Genomic DNA, 14,681 nt, shown 5'->3' on the forward strand with positions numbered 1-14,681 from the left:
TTTAAGTATGTCAGGGTCTTCTTCACACTGAGGGTAAGATGGAGCGTGAGATTAACAGGTGGATGGGTGCAGCATCAGCAGTGATGCAGGTGGATGGGTGCAGCATCAGCAGTGAGGACCGTCCTGTTGGAGAAAGAGCTGAGCCTGAAGGTGAAGCTCTCAGTTTAGCAGTCAGTCTACGTCCCAACCCTCAGACATCCGGGGGAGGCTAGGAGTAGAGCCGCTGCTCCTTCACATGGAAAGGAGCCAGCTGAGGTGGTTTGGGCTCCTGGTCAGGATCCTTCTGGACGCCCCCCTTTAGAAGAGTTCCAGGTCCAACTGGGAGGAGACCCAGAATGAGGAATTTGATCAGGAGGACATCGAGGTGCTGTGAAGCAGATAGGACCCGAATCCGTCAGCCACCATCACCATTAAGATCTGGAAAAGGACAAACTACACATCACAACAGTCACATACACAGAGGGAGGGGAGATAAGGAAACTACACACACGTCAGACATGTCTAAGTGTCTCCTTTCAGATTTGGTAGCAAAGACCGGCACTGGCATTTTTCTTTTTCCCCCCCATATTCTCTCTCTGTATACGCAGTTTATAGTAGGGCTGAAATGATTACTCGAGTTATTTGAATAATTCGATTACAAAAATGATAGAGTCATATTTTCGAAGCTTTGTTTAATTCGTTTCACTCGCATTATGTGACATGCTCTGTCTGTGTGTCACACAGACAGTTATTACTGACGCACATCGCATCACTGGCTATGTCGTGGAGCAGTTTACTTCACACGCGGTTCAACGTTTATGCAGTTTGCTTTGAGAAAGCTTTTATGTTATCTTCATGTTTCAATACATCACTCTGAAAGCAGAAGTGTCTTGTTGTACCCGCCCTCCCTATTGCAGTCATTGAGCATTAACATAAAAAAACATGCAGAGTCAGCCCCCCTCTCCTGAGGGGTTATAAAGACTGATCAGAACAAGTTCTTCTCACTTGGCCCTGCTCCTCCTCACACTGAACCAAATCTCACCACACAGGTAAGAAAACCATGAAAGATAATACATTAATTCAAATGTCCAAATGCAACAATAGGAAAAAAAATGTAAATTCGAAATAGCATTTGTAGCATAAATTAAAGGATAATTTTGAAGATTTTCTCTATTTGTCTTCATGTTTGAATCCAAACCAACAATGAACTAATCTACTAACAAGTATGGGGTTTGTATCAAAGCTGGTATATTTTATTGTTCTGTTGTTGTTTAAGAACTATTAAAAACACAGCAGTGAATCACACAGCACTCTGTGTTCCTTCATTGTGAAGAGTTTGGTCACGTTACGTTGTTTAGTTCAGAGACTTATAACCTTATAGCCTTCGGTGAGTAGTTCAATTTGATGTAGTTGCATCAATTCCTAGTTCTCATGTTGTGTGGTGCCAAAAATAAAATGACTGCCAGAAACCAGATTGTTTTCAGCTGGAGCATGCAGATCACAAACCAAATGAAAAAGACAAGAGGAAAGAAAAAAGGTAGTAAAATATAAAACATAAACAAGCAATGAGGTTGAGGATAGTTTGATCTGGTTTTACATACAACCTACTTGATTTTATGCAATGGAGAATTTAGTTCATGCTCCGGTGAAGTACATTCAGAGATTTTTGGTCTGTTTTTTACACATCCAAACAAAAATAACATCCTTGTGTGCCATTGTTAACACAGAATAAAATTGTTATGAGTTGTATATTTTGGTTTGAGAAGAGAAAAGGAAACGAATGTGGTTGACATACTGATTTTCTTTTCTCTTCAATATCAAAAACAGATCAGGGACAGAGAAATATGTATTATGTTTTTCTAATCTAGGAATATTTTATCTCATCATCTTCATCTTTTCACTAAATTTATTATAGTACATTAAATATGATTTTTTTGTTTATAAAACCTTAACATGACTGTAATTGCTTTTTTAATAATGATAAGGAATAAACCATCTGTAATAACTATAAAAACCATATTACACCAAAAACACAGTTATATCACACCCGTTAATGAAGAAAATAGATAGAAAATAATATTAACCACCGCCCACTGTGTGACATTGTTGAACCAGGGAATTCATGTGTCCATCATGAAAGAGGATCCTCAATGACTTTACATTGGTATTGTTTCTGTGGTACTGACATGTACATTTTATACATTACATGTCACCACCACATAATCCTGTGATTAAAGGTAGTGGTCGTTCCACGTGTTCCTATGCCATCAGGGCTGAAACGTGAAGCTAATAATACTACTATAATATAAGCAACAAAAGCAGAGATGGATATACACATAAAGAAAATAGTGAAGAAGTGAGGAGAGCCGAAGAAGTTGAACTTAACTATATTTGGTTCGTATTTCACTTTGGTGATTTACAACATTTAAAAAAACTATAGATAAACATTTATGTTGTGTGATACGATGTGATGTTACACTTCAAACATATCTGAATAATCAGAGATATGGGTGGTGATTCAGAGGTCTGTAATTAGGTTCATACCTAGTGTATTTTCACAGATAAACATCATGATGCTCATTGACACAGTTGGCACAAACACTGCCATGCTGATGGAGGGGCCAATAGAGCCACTGATAACTTCACTGTGAAAGCATCTGTCTTTTTAAATTTCAAATGTTTAACCAATTACAGAGTACAGCTGTTGTCACATCTGAAGAGTGCTGCCTCACCGTAACAGAGAGGTTCAGAAATGACAGAGCTTCTGTCTGCTCTCTACTGCAGCATGCAGATTTTTATAAATTTGGCTCAATGTCAATATTAATAGCACTAAGTTGTTGTATCACAGTACAGTCATATCCTTTAGTTTACAGCTTAACAAACATTTCTCAGTGTGCAGTACGACTTTAATGGAGCCTCATGATGGTTCAGACAGTGATGGCAGTTAGTTTATAGTCACATGATCCATACATCCTCCAATCATGTAGGACCCTGGTCTAACATTTGGAGCTCATTTAGTCAGCCTACAACAAGACAGACTTCTGCCTTCGCTACGACACTGCTAGCTGCATCAGAATGTAACTTACTCACAGCCTCCTCCTGTATTAGTATTTGGTTGTTGAATTTAGAAAGCTTCTTTATGATGTGTTTGCCTATTTTAAGCTCTGCAGGGGGTTTGTGAGCTCAGGGTCAGTCTTTGCCAAGTTTGCCGAGATTAATTTCAGATGGGGTAACTGAATAACTTTCTCTCTGTGTTCAGCTCTCTGTTGTTTCTATGAATCTCTGTAGTTTGAACTTTAGTTTCTTTCCTGCGTTCCTGTTGGTACCTATACTCAGATATCTGTCTTATTCTATTGGCTGCTTTCATCTGAATCAGTTCTATCTTCATTTACTGTTGATGCAAACTCAACATTTCCTGCTGTTGCTGCTTTACATTAAAGGACAACAGGTGAAACACAGGGTGGCTTTTTTGTGAAGAACAGGAAACACATGCAGATTTTCCCTCTCAGTTTTTACTGAGTGGAAACGTTCAAAAATGCGCCTACAAAACAAGAGAACTGTCATTTTGTTCATTTCCTGCCAGTGGATGAGTTGTAAATCTGTCAGGGAGTAATGGAAGAAGAAGGAGCAGCCACAGGGAGCTCTTAGACTGCACACCTCCAACCACAGCAAGGTAACACACTTCACTTTGCCCTGCTATTGTTCATGTGTCATATTCTGCATGAAATCAGATCATGAAAGATAATACATTAATTCAAATGCTTATACTAGGAAAGGCTGAATATTGACTGACTATACAGCACTGGATTGTTTGGCTGCACTGTAACAGATTACCCTTAGCAAAAAGTACTTTATTCAAGTGTACTACGAGTATACTTATTTTATACTAAAACTGAGGCAGTATACTTGAAGTTTACTTTTTATATACTATATTTTATATACTTAGGAATAGTATAGTGAAGTAAACTTGGCTTATACTGAAAAGTCTAAAGAAAAGTCTTAATATTAAGACTTACACTTATACTTTAATACTAAAGCTTCTACTTGTACTTTAGTAAACTTTTTACTTCTTTCTGCCACAAAGTATTAATACTTAGTATATCTAAGGTCAAGTCATTGACTCGTGCTTACATTTAATTTAGCAGAATAAAAACATTAGCTTTGAGGTATTACCCCTGTTATAAACTTATATGTTCAACATCATATAGTATATAACTAGTACAATGGCAGCATATAGATGAGTGTACTTGTGCTATACTTTAAGTATACTTCAATAAACTAACATGTGGACTAGAAGTATAAACCTAGTACACTAGTAGTATATAGATGAGTGTAGTAAAGTAAACTTTTATAAACTTAAAAATGTTCCAATTTAGTCAGAAGAGGTATTAAATTAGTGAACTTTCTAGTACACTACAAGTACATGGTCCGTAGTATACTTGCTATACTTACACTCAAGCATACTTAATAAAATGAACTTCAAGTATACTACTTTTTGCTAAGGGGAGCCAGTTGTTCTGAACTGAAAGCTGGACTGACAATGCATATTTTTGGGGGGATTTGGATTAAAGCCGTGTACGTTAATCTTCAGTGTAAACATGTATGTAGTGCAAGTATAAGTCTAGTTTTTAGTCCAGGCCTCAGCACCTTCTTATCCAGATAGTGACAGAAATAGAGTTTACAGAAAGGGGAGGAGTTTTTAATGCAAAGCTGGTTTGTTTTGAAGGTGCTACTGTATATGTAAGACACCAGCCCCAGCCCTTTCTCTCTTATAGCACCACTTTGTAACTCAAGAGGCAATAGTGAGTCACTGCTGCTTCCAGTCTGCCATTAATCCAATATGAGAGAATGAAGAAGTAGTTTAATAAACCTTGCAGAGCTATCAAAAATATGTAGAGAAGTTTCCAACCTTCCAATCTTGCCAGTAAAGAGACACGAAATCATGTGAGAGAGAGAGGGGATGTGACATGCTGCAAAGGTCCTCTGGCCGGAATTCGAACTGGGGATCTGCTGCTTATGTGGCAGGCGCTCTTAACCACTCAACCACAGGCGCACCTCTAACAGGCCATAGTTATAAAAAACCCTAACCCTAATCCTAACTGCTAACTAAAAGCAGGCCCAGAATACACACAATTTGACCAAATTGCTGAAATTCTGAGAGCTGGTCAAGATAACATTACTGTCTTATAATCCACAGTAGCAACAAAAATCAACACCATTTGGAATGTTTTTCAGTACGATTTGTGTTGGTGTTAGTTGCACTAAATTTGCTCTGTTTACTTACCAGTTAATAAGAATTGTTGAGTTTAACATCAAATGTCATCCCTTTACTTGCCAAGAGTTGTCTCCAGCAGTGGAAAACAAGCCCAATGTTAACTCTTATTTTGCTTCTATCTCTATCACTTCTTGTCTTTGATTTCTTGCTCAGAGCAGGCGGTGGTGTTAACGGTCGCTTGCCAAGAGCTTCAGCCATTGTTGCATTTACTGTTTCATTTATTCATCTACTCTCAACATGATTAATAACAGGTTAGAATATACCTTTGGGGCAGTTTTTTACTTCATCCTCTCATGTTGGACTGAGGGCAGACTGGACACTACAGTGACTCACTGTCGCCTCTTGAGTAAAGAGGTTCTACAAGACAGGACAGGTCAGCCTAGCTGGTTAGCTGGTTAGCTGGTTAGCATGCTAACTTCAACAAATATCTCAGCACGATACGTGGATGTATTTGACATCAACATCAAAACTGTTATATCTTTACATTCTGTTGATCATTTTAGTTCATTTTTGAATGGTTTAATCTTAAATTATTGGATATGGCATCTTAGTCTAAAGTAAAGCTATGTTTCAATAAAGTTGCGAGGTGAGGATCTGCTGCTTCAGGGAGTGTTTTCCTTATTCTGTATTTACATTTCAAATATTTCTTTAGTCTATCTTCTTGATGATACTGAACATATAAACTCAGGACTCTCCTGGATGCTGTAAAAATCCTACAGTTTTATTTTCTGACACCAGTTAGCATTACAGTTTTGTCCATGTCAATACTACAATACCCATGAGCCTCTGCCACTGTTGCCAGGATGAATAAGCCAGTCAGAGGTGTAAATCCGAACATAACGAACTCAAAAAGCTTAATTGTTAAAGATGTAAACAAAACATGTTGCCATAGTTACTGAATTCACTCAAAATTACCCAGAAATTAAAAGTGAACTGATTTTATCTGCAGGTTGTAAACTTTTTTCAACATTGTAATCTATATCTTCAATTTGCTGAATTTGATGCTCAGTGATTGATTGTTTGTTGCCTAAGTGCACCTTGAGAATTGTAGTTGACTTCTACCCTGAACTCTTTATGTCCAGTCTTATAACTTAATCACTTCTAACAGAGTTTTGATGATTCAACAAGTAGAGTTTCGTATTGATCATACTGTAGAAAAGAAAACTGAGACTCATTTATATTGTCGGTTAAAAAAATAAATGGGAATGCTGCAATAACCTGAAATATCTCACATTACAGCTCTATTAAAATGAAAAATAATTTGCAGTAAGAAAACAGATCAGGTAAACACTTGTTATTTCATTTATACCTTCCTCAAACTGGAAGTTGTCATAGGCCAAAAAATCCACTAACCAAGAATCACAAAATAATTCAACATGGCAGCTCACAGATTGTATAATGATGGCTTTGGAACAATAACCTGATATAGTTTTAGACCAGGATTGCCAGGTTTTAAACAACCAGTTGGATGATCATCTAATAAAGCAAATACAGTAACTTGCAGAACAATAAAATGGCAATCTTTCATATTTTCATTAATAAGCTACATTATAAATGTAATGTTTATTATTACACCACAGTGTTGGGGAACGTTACTTTTAAAAGTAAGTAATTACATTACAAAGTTAGTGCCATTAGAGAATAACTAGTTCCATCTCAGCATTACCTTGTGAGAACAGTAACTGGTTAGAGTACTTTAGTGTTACTTTGTGATTCCTCATGTAGTTTTAGTCCAGACCTCCTTTAAATATAATGACTGTACCATCATCACACAGCCAAGTCTGATCCATCATCTGTAAATCTTTACATTAATAGCAGGAATGACACAATGTTCCATTTACAGTCTTTATTGGACTAAAGTGGCTTCTCAAACATAAGCTCACATACTAGTTATAAACTGCAACCAGGCTTTTAAACACATCTATATCACTGCAACAGGGAAACAGGCCCTAATGTGTTAGATTACTCAATTCAAAAAAGTAATCCAAGTACTCTATCGCGTTACTTTGTAACACATTACTCCCAACACTGTTACACCATATACTTTCTAAACTGGTTCAACATTTAACAGTGAAATCAGTTGAGTTAAATGAACTGAACTAGAAATAACATGGCCAACAAATTCAAAATATCAATTAATGTCAACACACTGGCAAACATCACAATAAGATTTAGTTTGAAGTGTCGCTTTTTCATGTGTCACAGATAACTTTGAGGCTGCTGACAGTGACTCTGTGAAATTATAAGTGTATAAGTATGGTATTTGATACTAACCTTCATCAATGTTTATCATGGTTTTCATTATTATCCAAAGAAAAACGATGACACATCTCAAGTTTCCATTATGTATGTTTATGTATGTTATAAATATATATGATTTATGATAAATGCAGTATATCTATATATACTGTATGTGATATGATATGATTTGTATGTATATCACTGTATAGTAAAGCATTCTTTAATTTTCATTTATTCTTTCATACAGAGTCCAAATATACACGTTCATTCTGAGCCATCCATGCCACAAGTCACCATGGCAGCGTGAGTACAATTAATATATTTTAACATTTAATATCATGATTAAAAGACAATAAACTGCAACACAGGTGAACAAATGTTAACAAATATGTTCCAGTAAAATATTAACACCCCGTTATATACTTATTATTGTGACATTTATATTATGATACTGATTACTCTTGTAAGAATTACTGTTACAGGAAATCATAATAATGCCATTTGTAATAATATTGTACTGTACCAAGCACAGTTTTAAAATAATGCATATTTAAAGTGTTTTTGAACAGCATTCACTGTGGTATTGCATGTTCCCAACATCATATATATTACAATAGTAATAGTCTTACACCAGGTGCACAGAAGGGGGCACACAAGCTTAGCAGCCACAGATGTTGCTGATGAGAAGGAATTTCTAACTTTCTTCTTTAATAACAAAAGTACAATATTGTAATTATAATAACTGCTGTGATTTGTGTAGATATTCTGCTTGCATGTTATATTGGGGTTGGGTGGCTTGTTCCGCCATGACAAATGTTCTCTTTGAAGAGATGATGTGCTCAAAAGAACCACTGGTTTAGATGGTTAACATTACTTCAACCAGTCCAGTTTTAATTTGTTTGAATGTTACTGCCTATTTAGCATGATAATAAAAATAAAATTCACATTTAGTTGCAGTTTAATGATGTTGAAGATTTTAAAAGCATAAATGAAATCAAACAAAAGTGAAATAATAAGTGAAATTATACACATTCTTTACATTTCCCTTCATGTATGTACTTAGTGTCACTGGCTAATTTAATGAATAACATACATATAAGGACATTTATTTTGTCTTTTGTTTTAAATAACTGAATCAATCGTTGTTGACAAACTGTGAAATGAATTTTCCATGTCACACTAAAATCACACCTCAACACAGAAACAAAAAGGCTTAATGCATTTCAGTGCAGAGAGCAACAGAGAGCCACAAACACACAGTACAAAGCATTGATAAGACCAAATTATGCTTTCTGCATCCACAGACAGCCATAGACTTGCATGCAAACCACAAAAGCATGCGCGGTTCCATTATAGTATATATAGAGAAGTGGATAGAGCATCAGAGGCGAGGCTCCCTTCCATACTATGAAAATCCACTTCTTGCTGTAAAGAAATACCCAGATGAAAACATACTGCACACACACTCGGGCCCAATGCAGCCATGGAGTATGCTCAATAGAGACTTCAGCCTGCTGAGACAGCTAACTTCCAGGTTCACCCACTGACAAACTTCAATCGGGATAAAACAAGTCAATCATGTTGCTTGTCTACACTTAAGAAATGTGATTGGACCAAACTGATGAAATTCTGATTTGATCATTCATTTCCAGTGGGGGCTGTGACACTCAAAAAAATTCATCTGCTGATTTAAAGATGTCTCTTTCAAAGTGTAAGTCTATGGGAAAAAGTATTTTTGGACCCAATAGCATCACGTGATGTTGTAATTATACTGTACAGTTTGGCCCCTATGCACCGGTCCTGTATCCAGTTCTCTTTATATATTCATAGATTTCATTCATACTTCTCTGCAATCCCTGGATATAAATGCATTCCACATGTGAGTGTAGTATATTATTTCTTATTTCTTAAGCTGCAGGACAGTGGGGGACAGTGTGAGTCATATATGTACATTCCAGTCCGCTGGGCTGGGGAGGCAGTAACGAGCCTTTTAAGGTAAAATCTATAGCAATGGGGATACATGGGAGATAAACAGAACCTTGTAAGAGGTTCTGTGTTTATAGACACTGTATGGTCAGAGGAATACCATATGCTGTTGCGTGTGTTGTATAACATTAGATGACGTGGATTTCCATAGGGGTATAAAGTAACTATTCAGGCGACACCGAGATGAGATGAGATCAGAAACGCTGCATATTGGAAAAGGACCTCTTCGCAGCTTAATTTGAACATTTAGACAACCAGACACATTAAAGCAGTTTCCTGTGGATGTGCTGGCAGGAGGGACTCTACTGACTCTACATTAAGTTACATGTGTGATTGACTTTTTTGCAGTTTTGATGCACACAAACACTCAAAGGGATTTTCCAAGCACAATTCTCAGTAGCTCTGAAGCCCCGCTATGATTGGACAGTCTACACAGAGCTGAGCGATTCTGTGTTTGCTTTGTTGTTTTTTCTTTAAAGATTTTTTTTGGCATAGACACCTTTATTGAGAAGTAGACAGACAGGAAACATGGGAGAGAGAGGAGGTTGTGACATGCAGCAAAGGACCTCCGGCTGGGATTCGAACTGGGGTCGGCTGCGTATGTGGTATGCGCTCTAAACACTCAACCACTTGCGCACCCATATTTGCTTGTTTATTAAAAGTTTGTTAGTGTTAAATGTGTTGCATGTGCAAACAACTCCCAGTCTTATGTGAAAGTCTGTTTCCTTCTAAGCAGAGTTTCTCTCCCAAATAGTGCAGTACCCTCAGCACCCAGATATTAATAGAATTAATTGTGCCACAGTCCTGGAATAATCACTTGTAGCAGCAGGTGTTGCAGTTACTGCTGTTCATCAGAAGTTAAAGAGTCTCTCTTTAAAACTGTTAACTGACAGTGATATAAGTAAAATAGTTAAATGTTTCATCTGTCCAACAGACCACATAAAAAAGAACTCTCTGGAAGAATGCCTGTCATGGCTGACATCATCTTATTTCTGAATGTCATGATAAGAAAACTGAGTCTTCTTCATTTTGGCATGGATAATGCATCTCCATCTTATAATAATTATAAGAGATGATGACTTTTTGTATTCAGCACTCACTGCTCGTGGTGTACAATACTAAAACCCCAATACACATTTTCACTTTGTTTTCTGTTTCTAAACATATTTTAATGATATGTCAAATGTATCACAATAGCCATATTTACATGGGCCTTAATGTTCCAGTAATATTCAGAATAATAGCTCAATCAGAATAAAAATGCCTCATGTAGCCACCTCAGTCAGAAGAGGTATCCCCAATCTGGAATAATTTTCAATAGGGATAGTTTTCACTTTTGATATTGTGTTCAACAAGAACATATTAGCACCTTGTAAACCATTAATCTGATCATTTCTGTTACATAATAAATAAATATTTTCTATCTGCACATTGCCCCACATGGCTGTAACATTAATTGACTTGGCATTAGAGAGAATGTGTGTGTATGTGGCAGAAAGTATGAAGTCAGCAGCTGTGAAAATAGCAATGTAGTGTGTGTAGAGTTTAGGCTGTCTATCAGTGAATAAATGCTGCAACTCCCCAAGACCCAAAAAAGGTTCCCATGCCCTGCTTGTCACCTGCTGATGAAGTGAAGGGAGTTAGTGTGTGATACTTTTACATTCTGAATCATTTAAAAGGATCAGATCAAAAAGGATCATAGTGAACAGAGCTGGTTGAGCAGCTTCATAATGCTGGTTGTCAGGGTCACTGATATTAGGATCAGTAAAGCAGAAAACACAAAGAGAGACAGATGAAGTTGAACTTTGTGATGTAGGCCTCAGACATGTTTTGTTAATGTTAGCTTTGGTTTTGTAACTATATCTTATCTTTTGGGAGCTCAATTTATTTTTCCAGGGGACGACAACTGACAGAGGAATGACATATCAAGTTAAATGATCAAAACCAAACATCACTAAATGATACAATACGGCCAAGGGAGGTACAGTATACTCGGCAGAGTGATGTACTATATTACTTTAGTTTATCAGCACAAATAAGACACAGAGAGGTCGAGCTGTTGAGCTTTTACTCCCATATCCAACTTCTTCTGTTGGCTTGTTCTGTGTTGTCAGGCTGAGTGTTAGCAGGTCTGTGCTGACAGCAGTCCCAGCAGCAGATGCAACATCAGTGTCGGTTGTCACTAACATTTGCAGTAGAAGACACCAGTGCACAGACTGAGCGACCAAGAAAGATTTATTTTTCAATTAAACTGAGTGAAGTCAAGGACACAGCACTGCCACATTTGGTGATGGTAAGAATAGCATGCAGCCAGTATCTTTATTAAATTAGTGATGAATAGCCCTCTTGCATGAATCATACATCCTCAATGGACTTTTACATTTTTACAATTTTACACGTGATCCATGTTAATGAAAATGACTTCCCAAAATTTCACAAATCATTATTTTCAGGGGAGCTCATATCTTATTGAGGAGAGCCAAACTCTCCCTGGCTCCCCTGCAGTTCACACCCTGCTGCTACCACATATACGCAAACGTCTCATCTTCATCATCAAAAAAGGTTCTTCATAAATGTATTTTGTCATAAATGTCATTTAGAAAATTAAACCATAAAGTCAAAATCAAAATAAAATTCTACATTTCTCTTTCCACTGGACTCTTTAAACTAATATGTATTCATCATCCGCTATTGTTACTTTTGAAAATTGTATTACTTAAAGTAGTTACCTAATTTAACTGCCTTTAATGCTGGTGGCTGTTAGGTTTCAAAATATCAAAATTTTAGTCTTAATGGGTCTCACTTATGAATATTGAACTAATGTATTTGTCTTTTTACAGGAATCAAAACACCTCATCAAAATACCAGGACATAATCTCCAAAAGTACTCCACTCAAAACAGGATCTCCTGCTTGCTACAAACTGACAACAGTGACAAAGAATTTTGACTCTTTAAAAAGAAAGACTCTAGGTGAAAAAAACCTGAACAAGACAAACAAAACCATCTTACTTGTAGGTGAAACAGGAACAGGAAAATCTACTCTGATCAACGCTCTGGTCAACTACACCATGGGAGTGAAGTTTGAGGACAACATCTGGTTTGAGATCGTAGAGAGAGAGGAGAAAAGTCAGTCAGAGAGTCAGACATCAGATGTGATCGTGTACGAGATCTTTGGTTATGAAGATAAAACTCTGCCCTACTCTCTGACCATCATCGATACTCCTGGATTCGGAAGCACAGAAGGGATTGAAAAAGATCTCATCATCAGTCAAAGATTATTTGACTTGTTCCGCTCATACGATGGAGTTCATGAACTTTCTGCAGTGGGTCTGGTGCTGAAGGCGACTGAGAATCGAGTGATTGATCGTATGAGGTACATCTTTGATTCAGTGACGTCTCTGTTTGGGAAAGATCTGGAGAAAAGTATTGTTGCTCTCATCACATATTCAAATGGAAGACTACCTAAAAATGCTCTGAAAGCTCTTGAAGCTGCAAACATTAAATGTGCCAAAAATGAGAAGGACCAACCTGTTCACTTCCTGTTTGATAACTGCCAGAATGAAGACCGAATAGAGGACATAGAAGACTTGAAACATGCTGAAAAAAATACAATGAAAGGAATGAATCAGTTCAGTGTCTTTCTAGAAAAAACTGCATCTCAAAAACTGAGTAAGACCATGGATGTTATGAACTCACGGGTCAGACTGACAGCCTGCATCCAAAACCTGCAAGAAAGAATCCAGCTGATTGAACTGAAACAGAGAGTGATCCAACAGACTGAAGAAGCTCTGAAGAAACATGAAGAAGAGATGAAGAAGAATGAGAAGTTCACTGTAGAAGTTGATGAGGTTGAGGAGATTAAAGAAAAGATTGACGCTTGGTGGGACTATAAAGCTGTCACCTGTAACAAATGTAAAGAGAACTGTCACTATCCTGGATGCACAAAGGCCTGGAGTCCAAAACACTGTGAGGTCATGAAAGGAGGTCGCTGCACTTCATGTACAGGGAAGTGTCCTGCATCAGATCATGTGAAAGAAAACTGGAGATATGTGAACAAGACCAGGAAAGTTAAGAAGACCAAACAAGATATGAAAAAAAAGTATGAAGAGAACAAAGTAGAAAATGAGATGAAGAAGAGCCTGATGGAACATCTTCAAACAGAGATGGAAAAACTGAAAGCAGAGGAGATAAAGTGGCTGGATGAGTCCTACCAACATGTTGTTAATCTGGAGAAGATCGCCCTGAATGTTAATTCACTGTCCACTCATGTCCACTTGGACTTCCTGATTGAGAAGATGAAGGAGAGAAGAGACACAGAGAAGGTGAAGAAGCTGGAGGAGATGAAGAGTCACGGATGAAGGAACCAGAGCAGGGCTGCAGTACATGTTGGGTAAAAGAGGTTAAAGTAAGGAGACCATCTGATCACTATGCAGGATAGTGAGGACAAATTGGATGATACTGTCATAGAAATTGTCTCAAAACACTGGACGCAGGCACAAAAAGAAGGAACAGGGACTGATTGATCTGGAAAAATAAGTGAACTTATTATTGATCAATAAGGAGACAGAGTTCACACAAAGCAAAGCATCTCTTTCTGTATCACTATACAGAGCCAACCTATTTTATAATGCTTTAAGTATCAGTCAATGTATGATTAGTCAAACCTATCACCCTATATGACTACAGCCAATGGCATATAGCCACAAACAAATACATCTGCACACATGGATACTCATTGCCCCAAGTCATGTCACACAAGGGTCACACATCCCAGGACACAGGGATCTTAAGCTATAAAGGATCAGCTGACACTTAACTACATCCTACCTAGTGACCACCAGACCCCTTATGGTAATTGTCAATCATGCATTACAAATGATGAACTCAGCCCTTGTTGCTTCTTTACTTTGACAGTACAGCTTTATATGGTGTGATGTTACTACTAAATCATAAACATATCAGTGTGATCAAAGTCTAACCTAAAGATATAATTATTTCATATTCTACATTGAGACAAAACTTTAACAACAGTTATGTGTTCTCTAAAATCCAGCTACCTTTATTTAAATGGAAAAATAATGCAAGTGCTGACATGGTTGAACAGTGCAAAACAATTTGTTCTAAATTGGTCTATAACCTACACGTTATTTAATAGTAATAGTAATTTAATAATAACTTGTTACATTCAGTTATTTTTTC

The 14,681-nt window shown here is 37.1% G+C and overlaps 1 protein-coding gene across 1 annotated transcript; it reads left to right on the forward strand.

Moving 5' to 3' along the window:
- The first annotated feature begins 998 nt into the window (after positions 1–998).
- LOC133995048 (uncharacterized) lies at positions 999–13,868 on the forward strand. Its single transcript, XM_062434330.1, has 3 exons — positions 999–1,028; positions 7,743–7,798; positions 12,322–13,868. Exons 2-3 carry the CDS (start codon positions 7,776–7,778, stop codon positions 13,838–13,840), a joined length of 1,542 nt encoding a protein of 513 aa, XP_062290314.1. The 5' UTR covers positions 999–1,028; positions 7,743–7,775; the 3' UTR covers positions 13,841–13,868.
- The last annotated feature ends 813 nt before the right edge of the window (positions 13,869–14,681 follow it).

Source organism: Scomber scombrus, chromosome 15, assembly GCF_963691925.1.
Source record: "Scomber scombrus chromosome 15, fScoSco1.1, whole genome shotgun sequence".
NCBI lineage: Eukaryota > Metazoa > Chordata > Actinopteri > Scombriformes > Scombridae > Scomber > Scomber scombrus.

Coding starts and splice junctions, on each gene's coding strand:
- LOC133995048 (XM_062434330.1), top strand. CDS start 7,776: ATGCCACAAGTCACCATGGCAGC. Junction 7,799..12,321: donor CCACAAGTCACCATGGCAGC/GTGAGTACAATT, acceptor GTCTTTTTACAG/GAATCAAAACACCTCATCAA.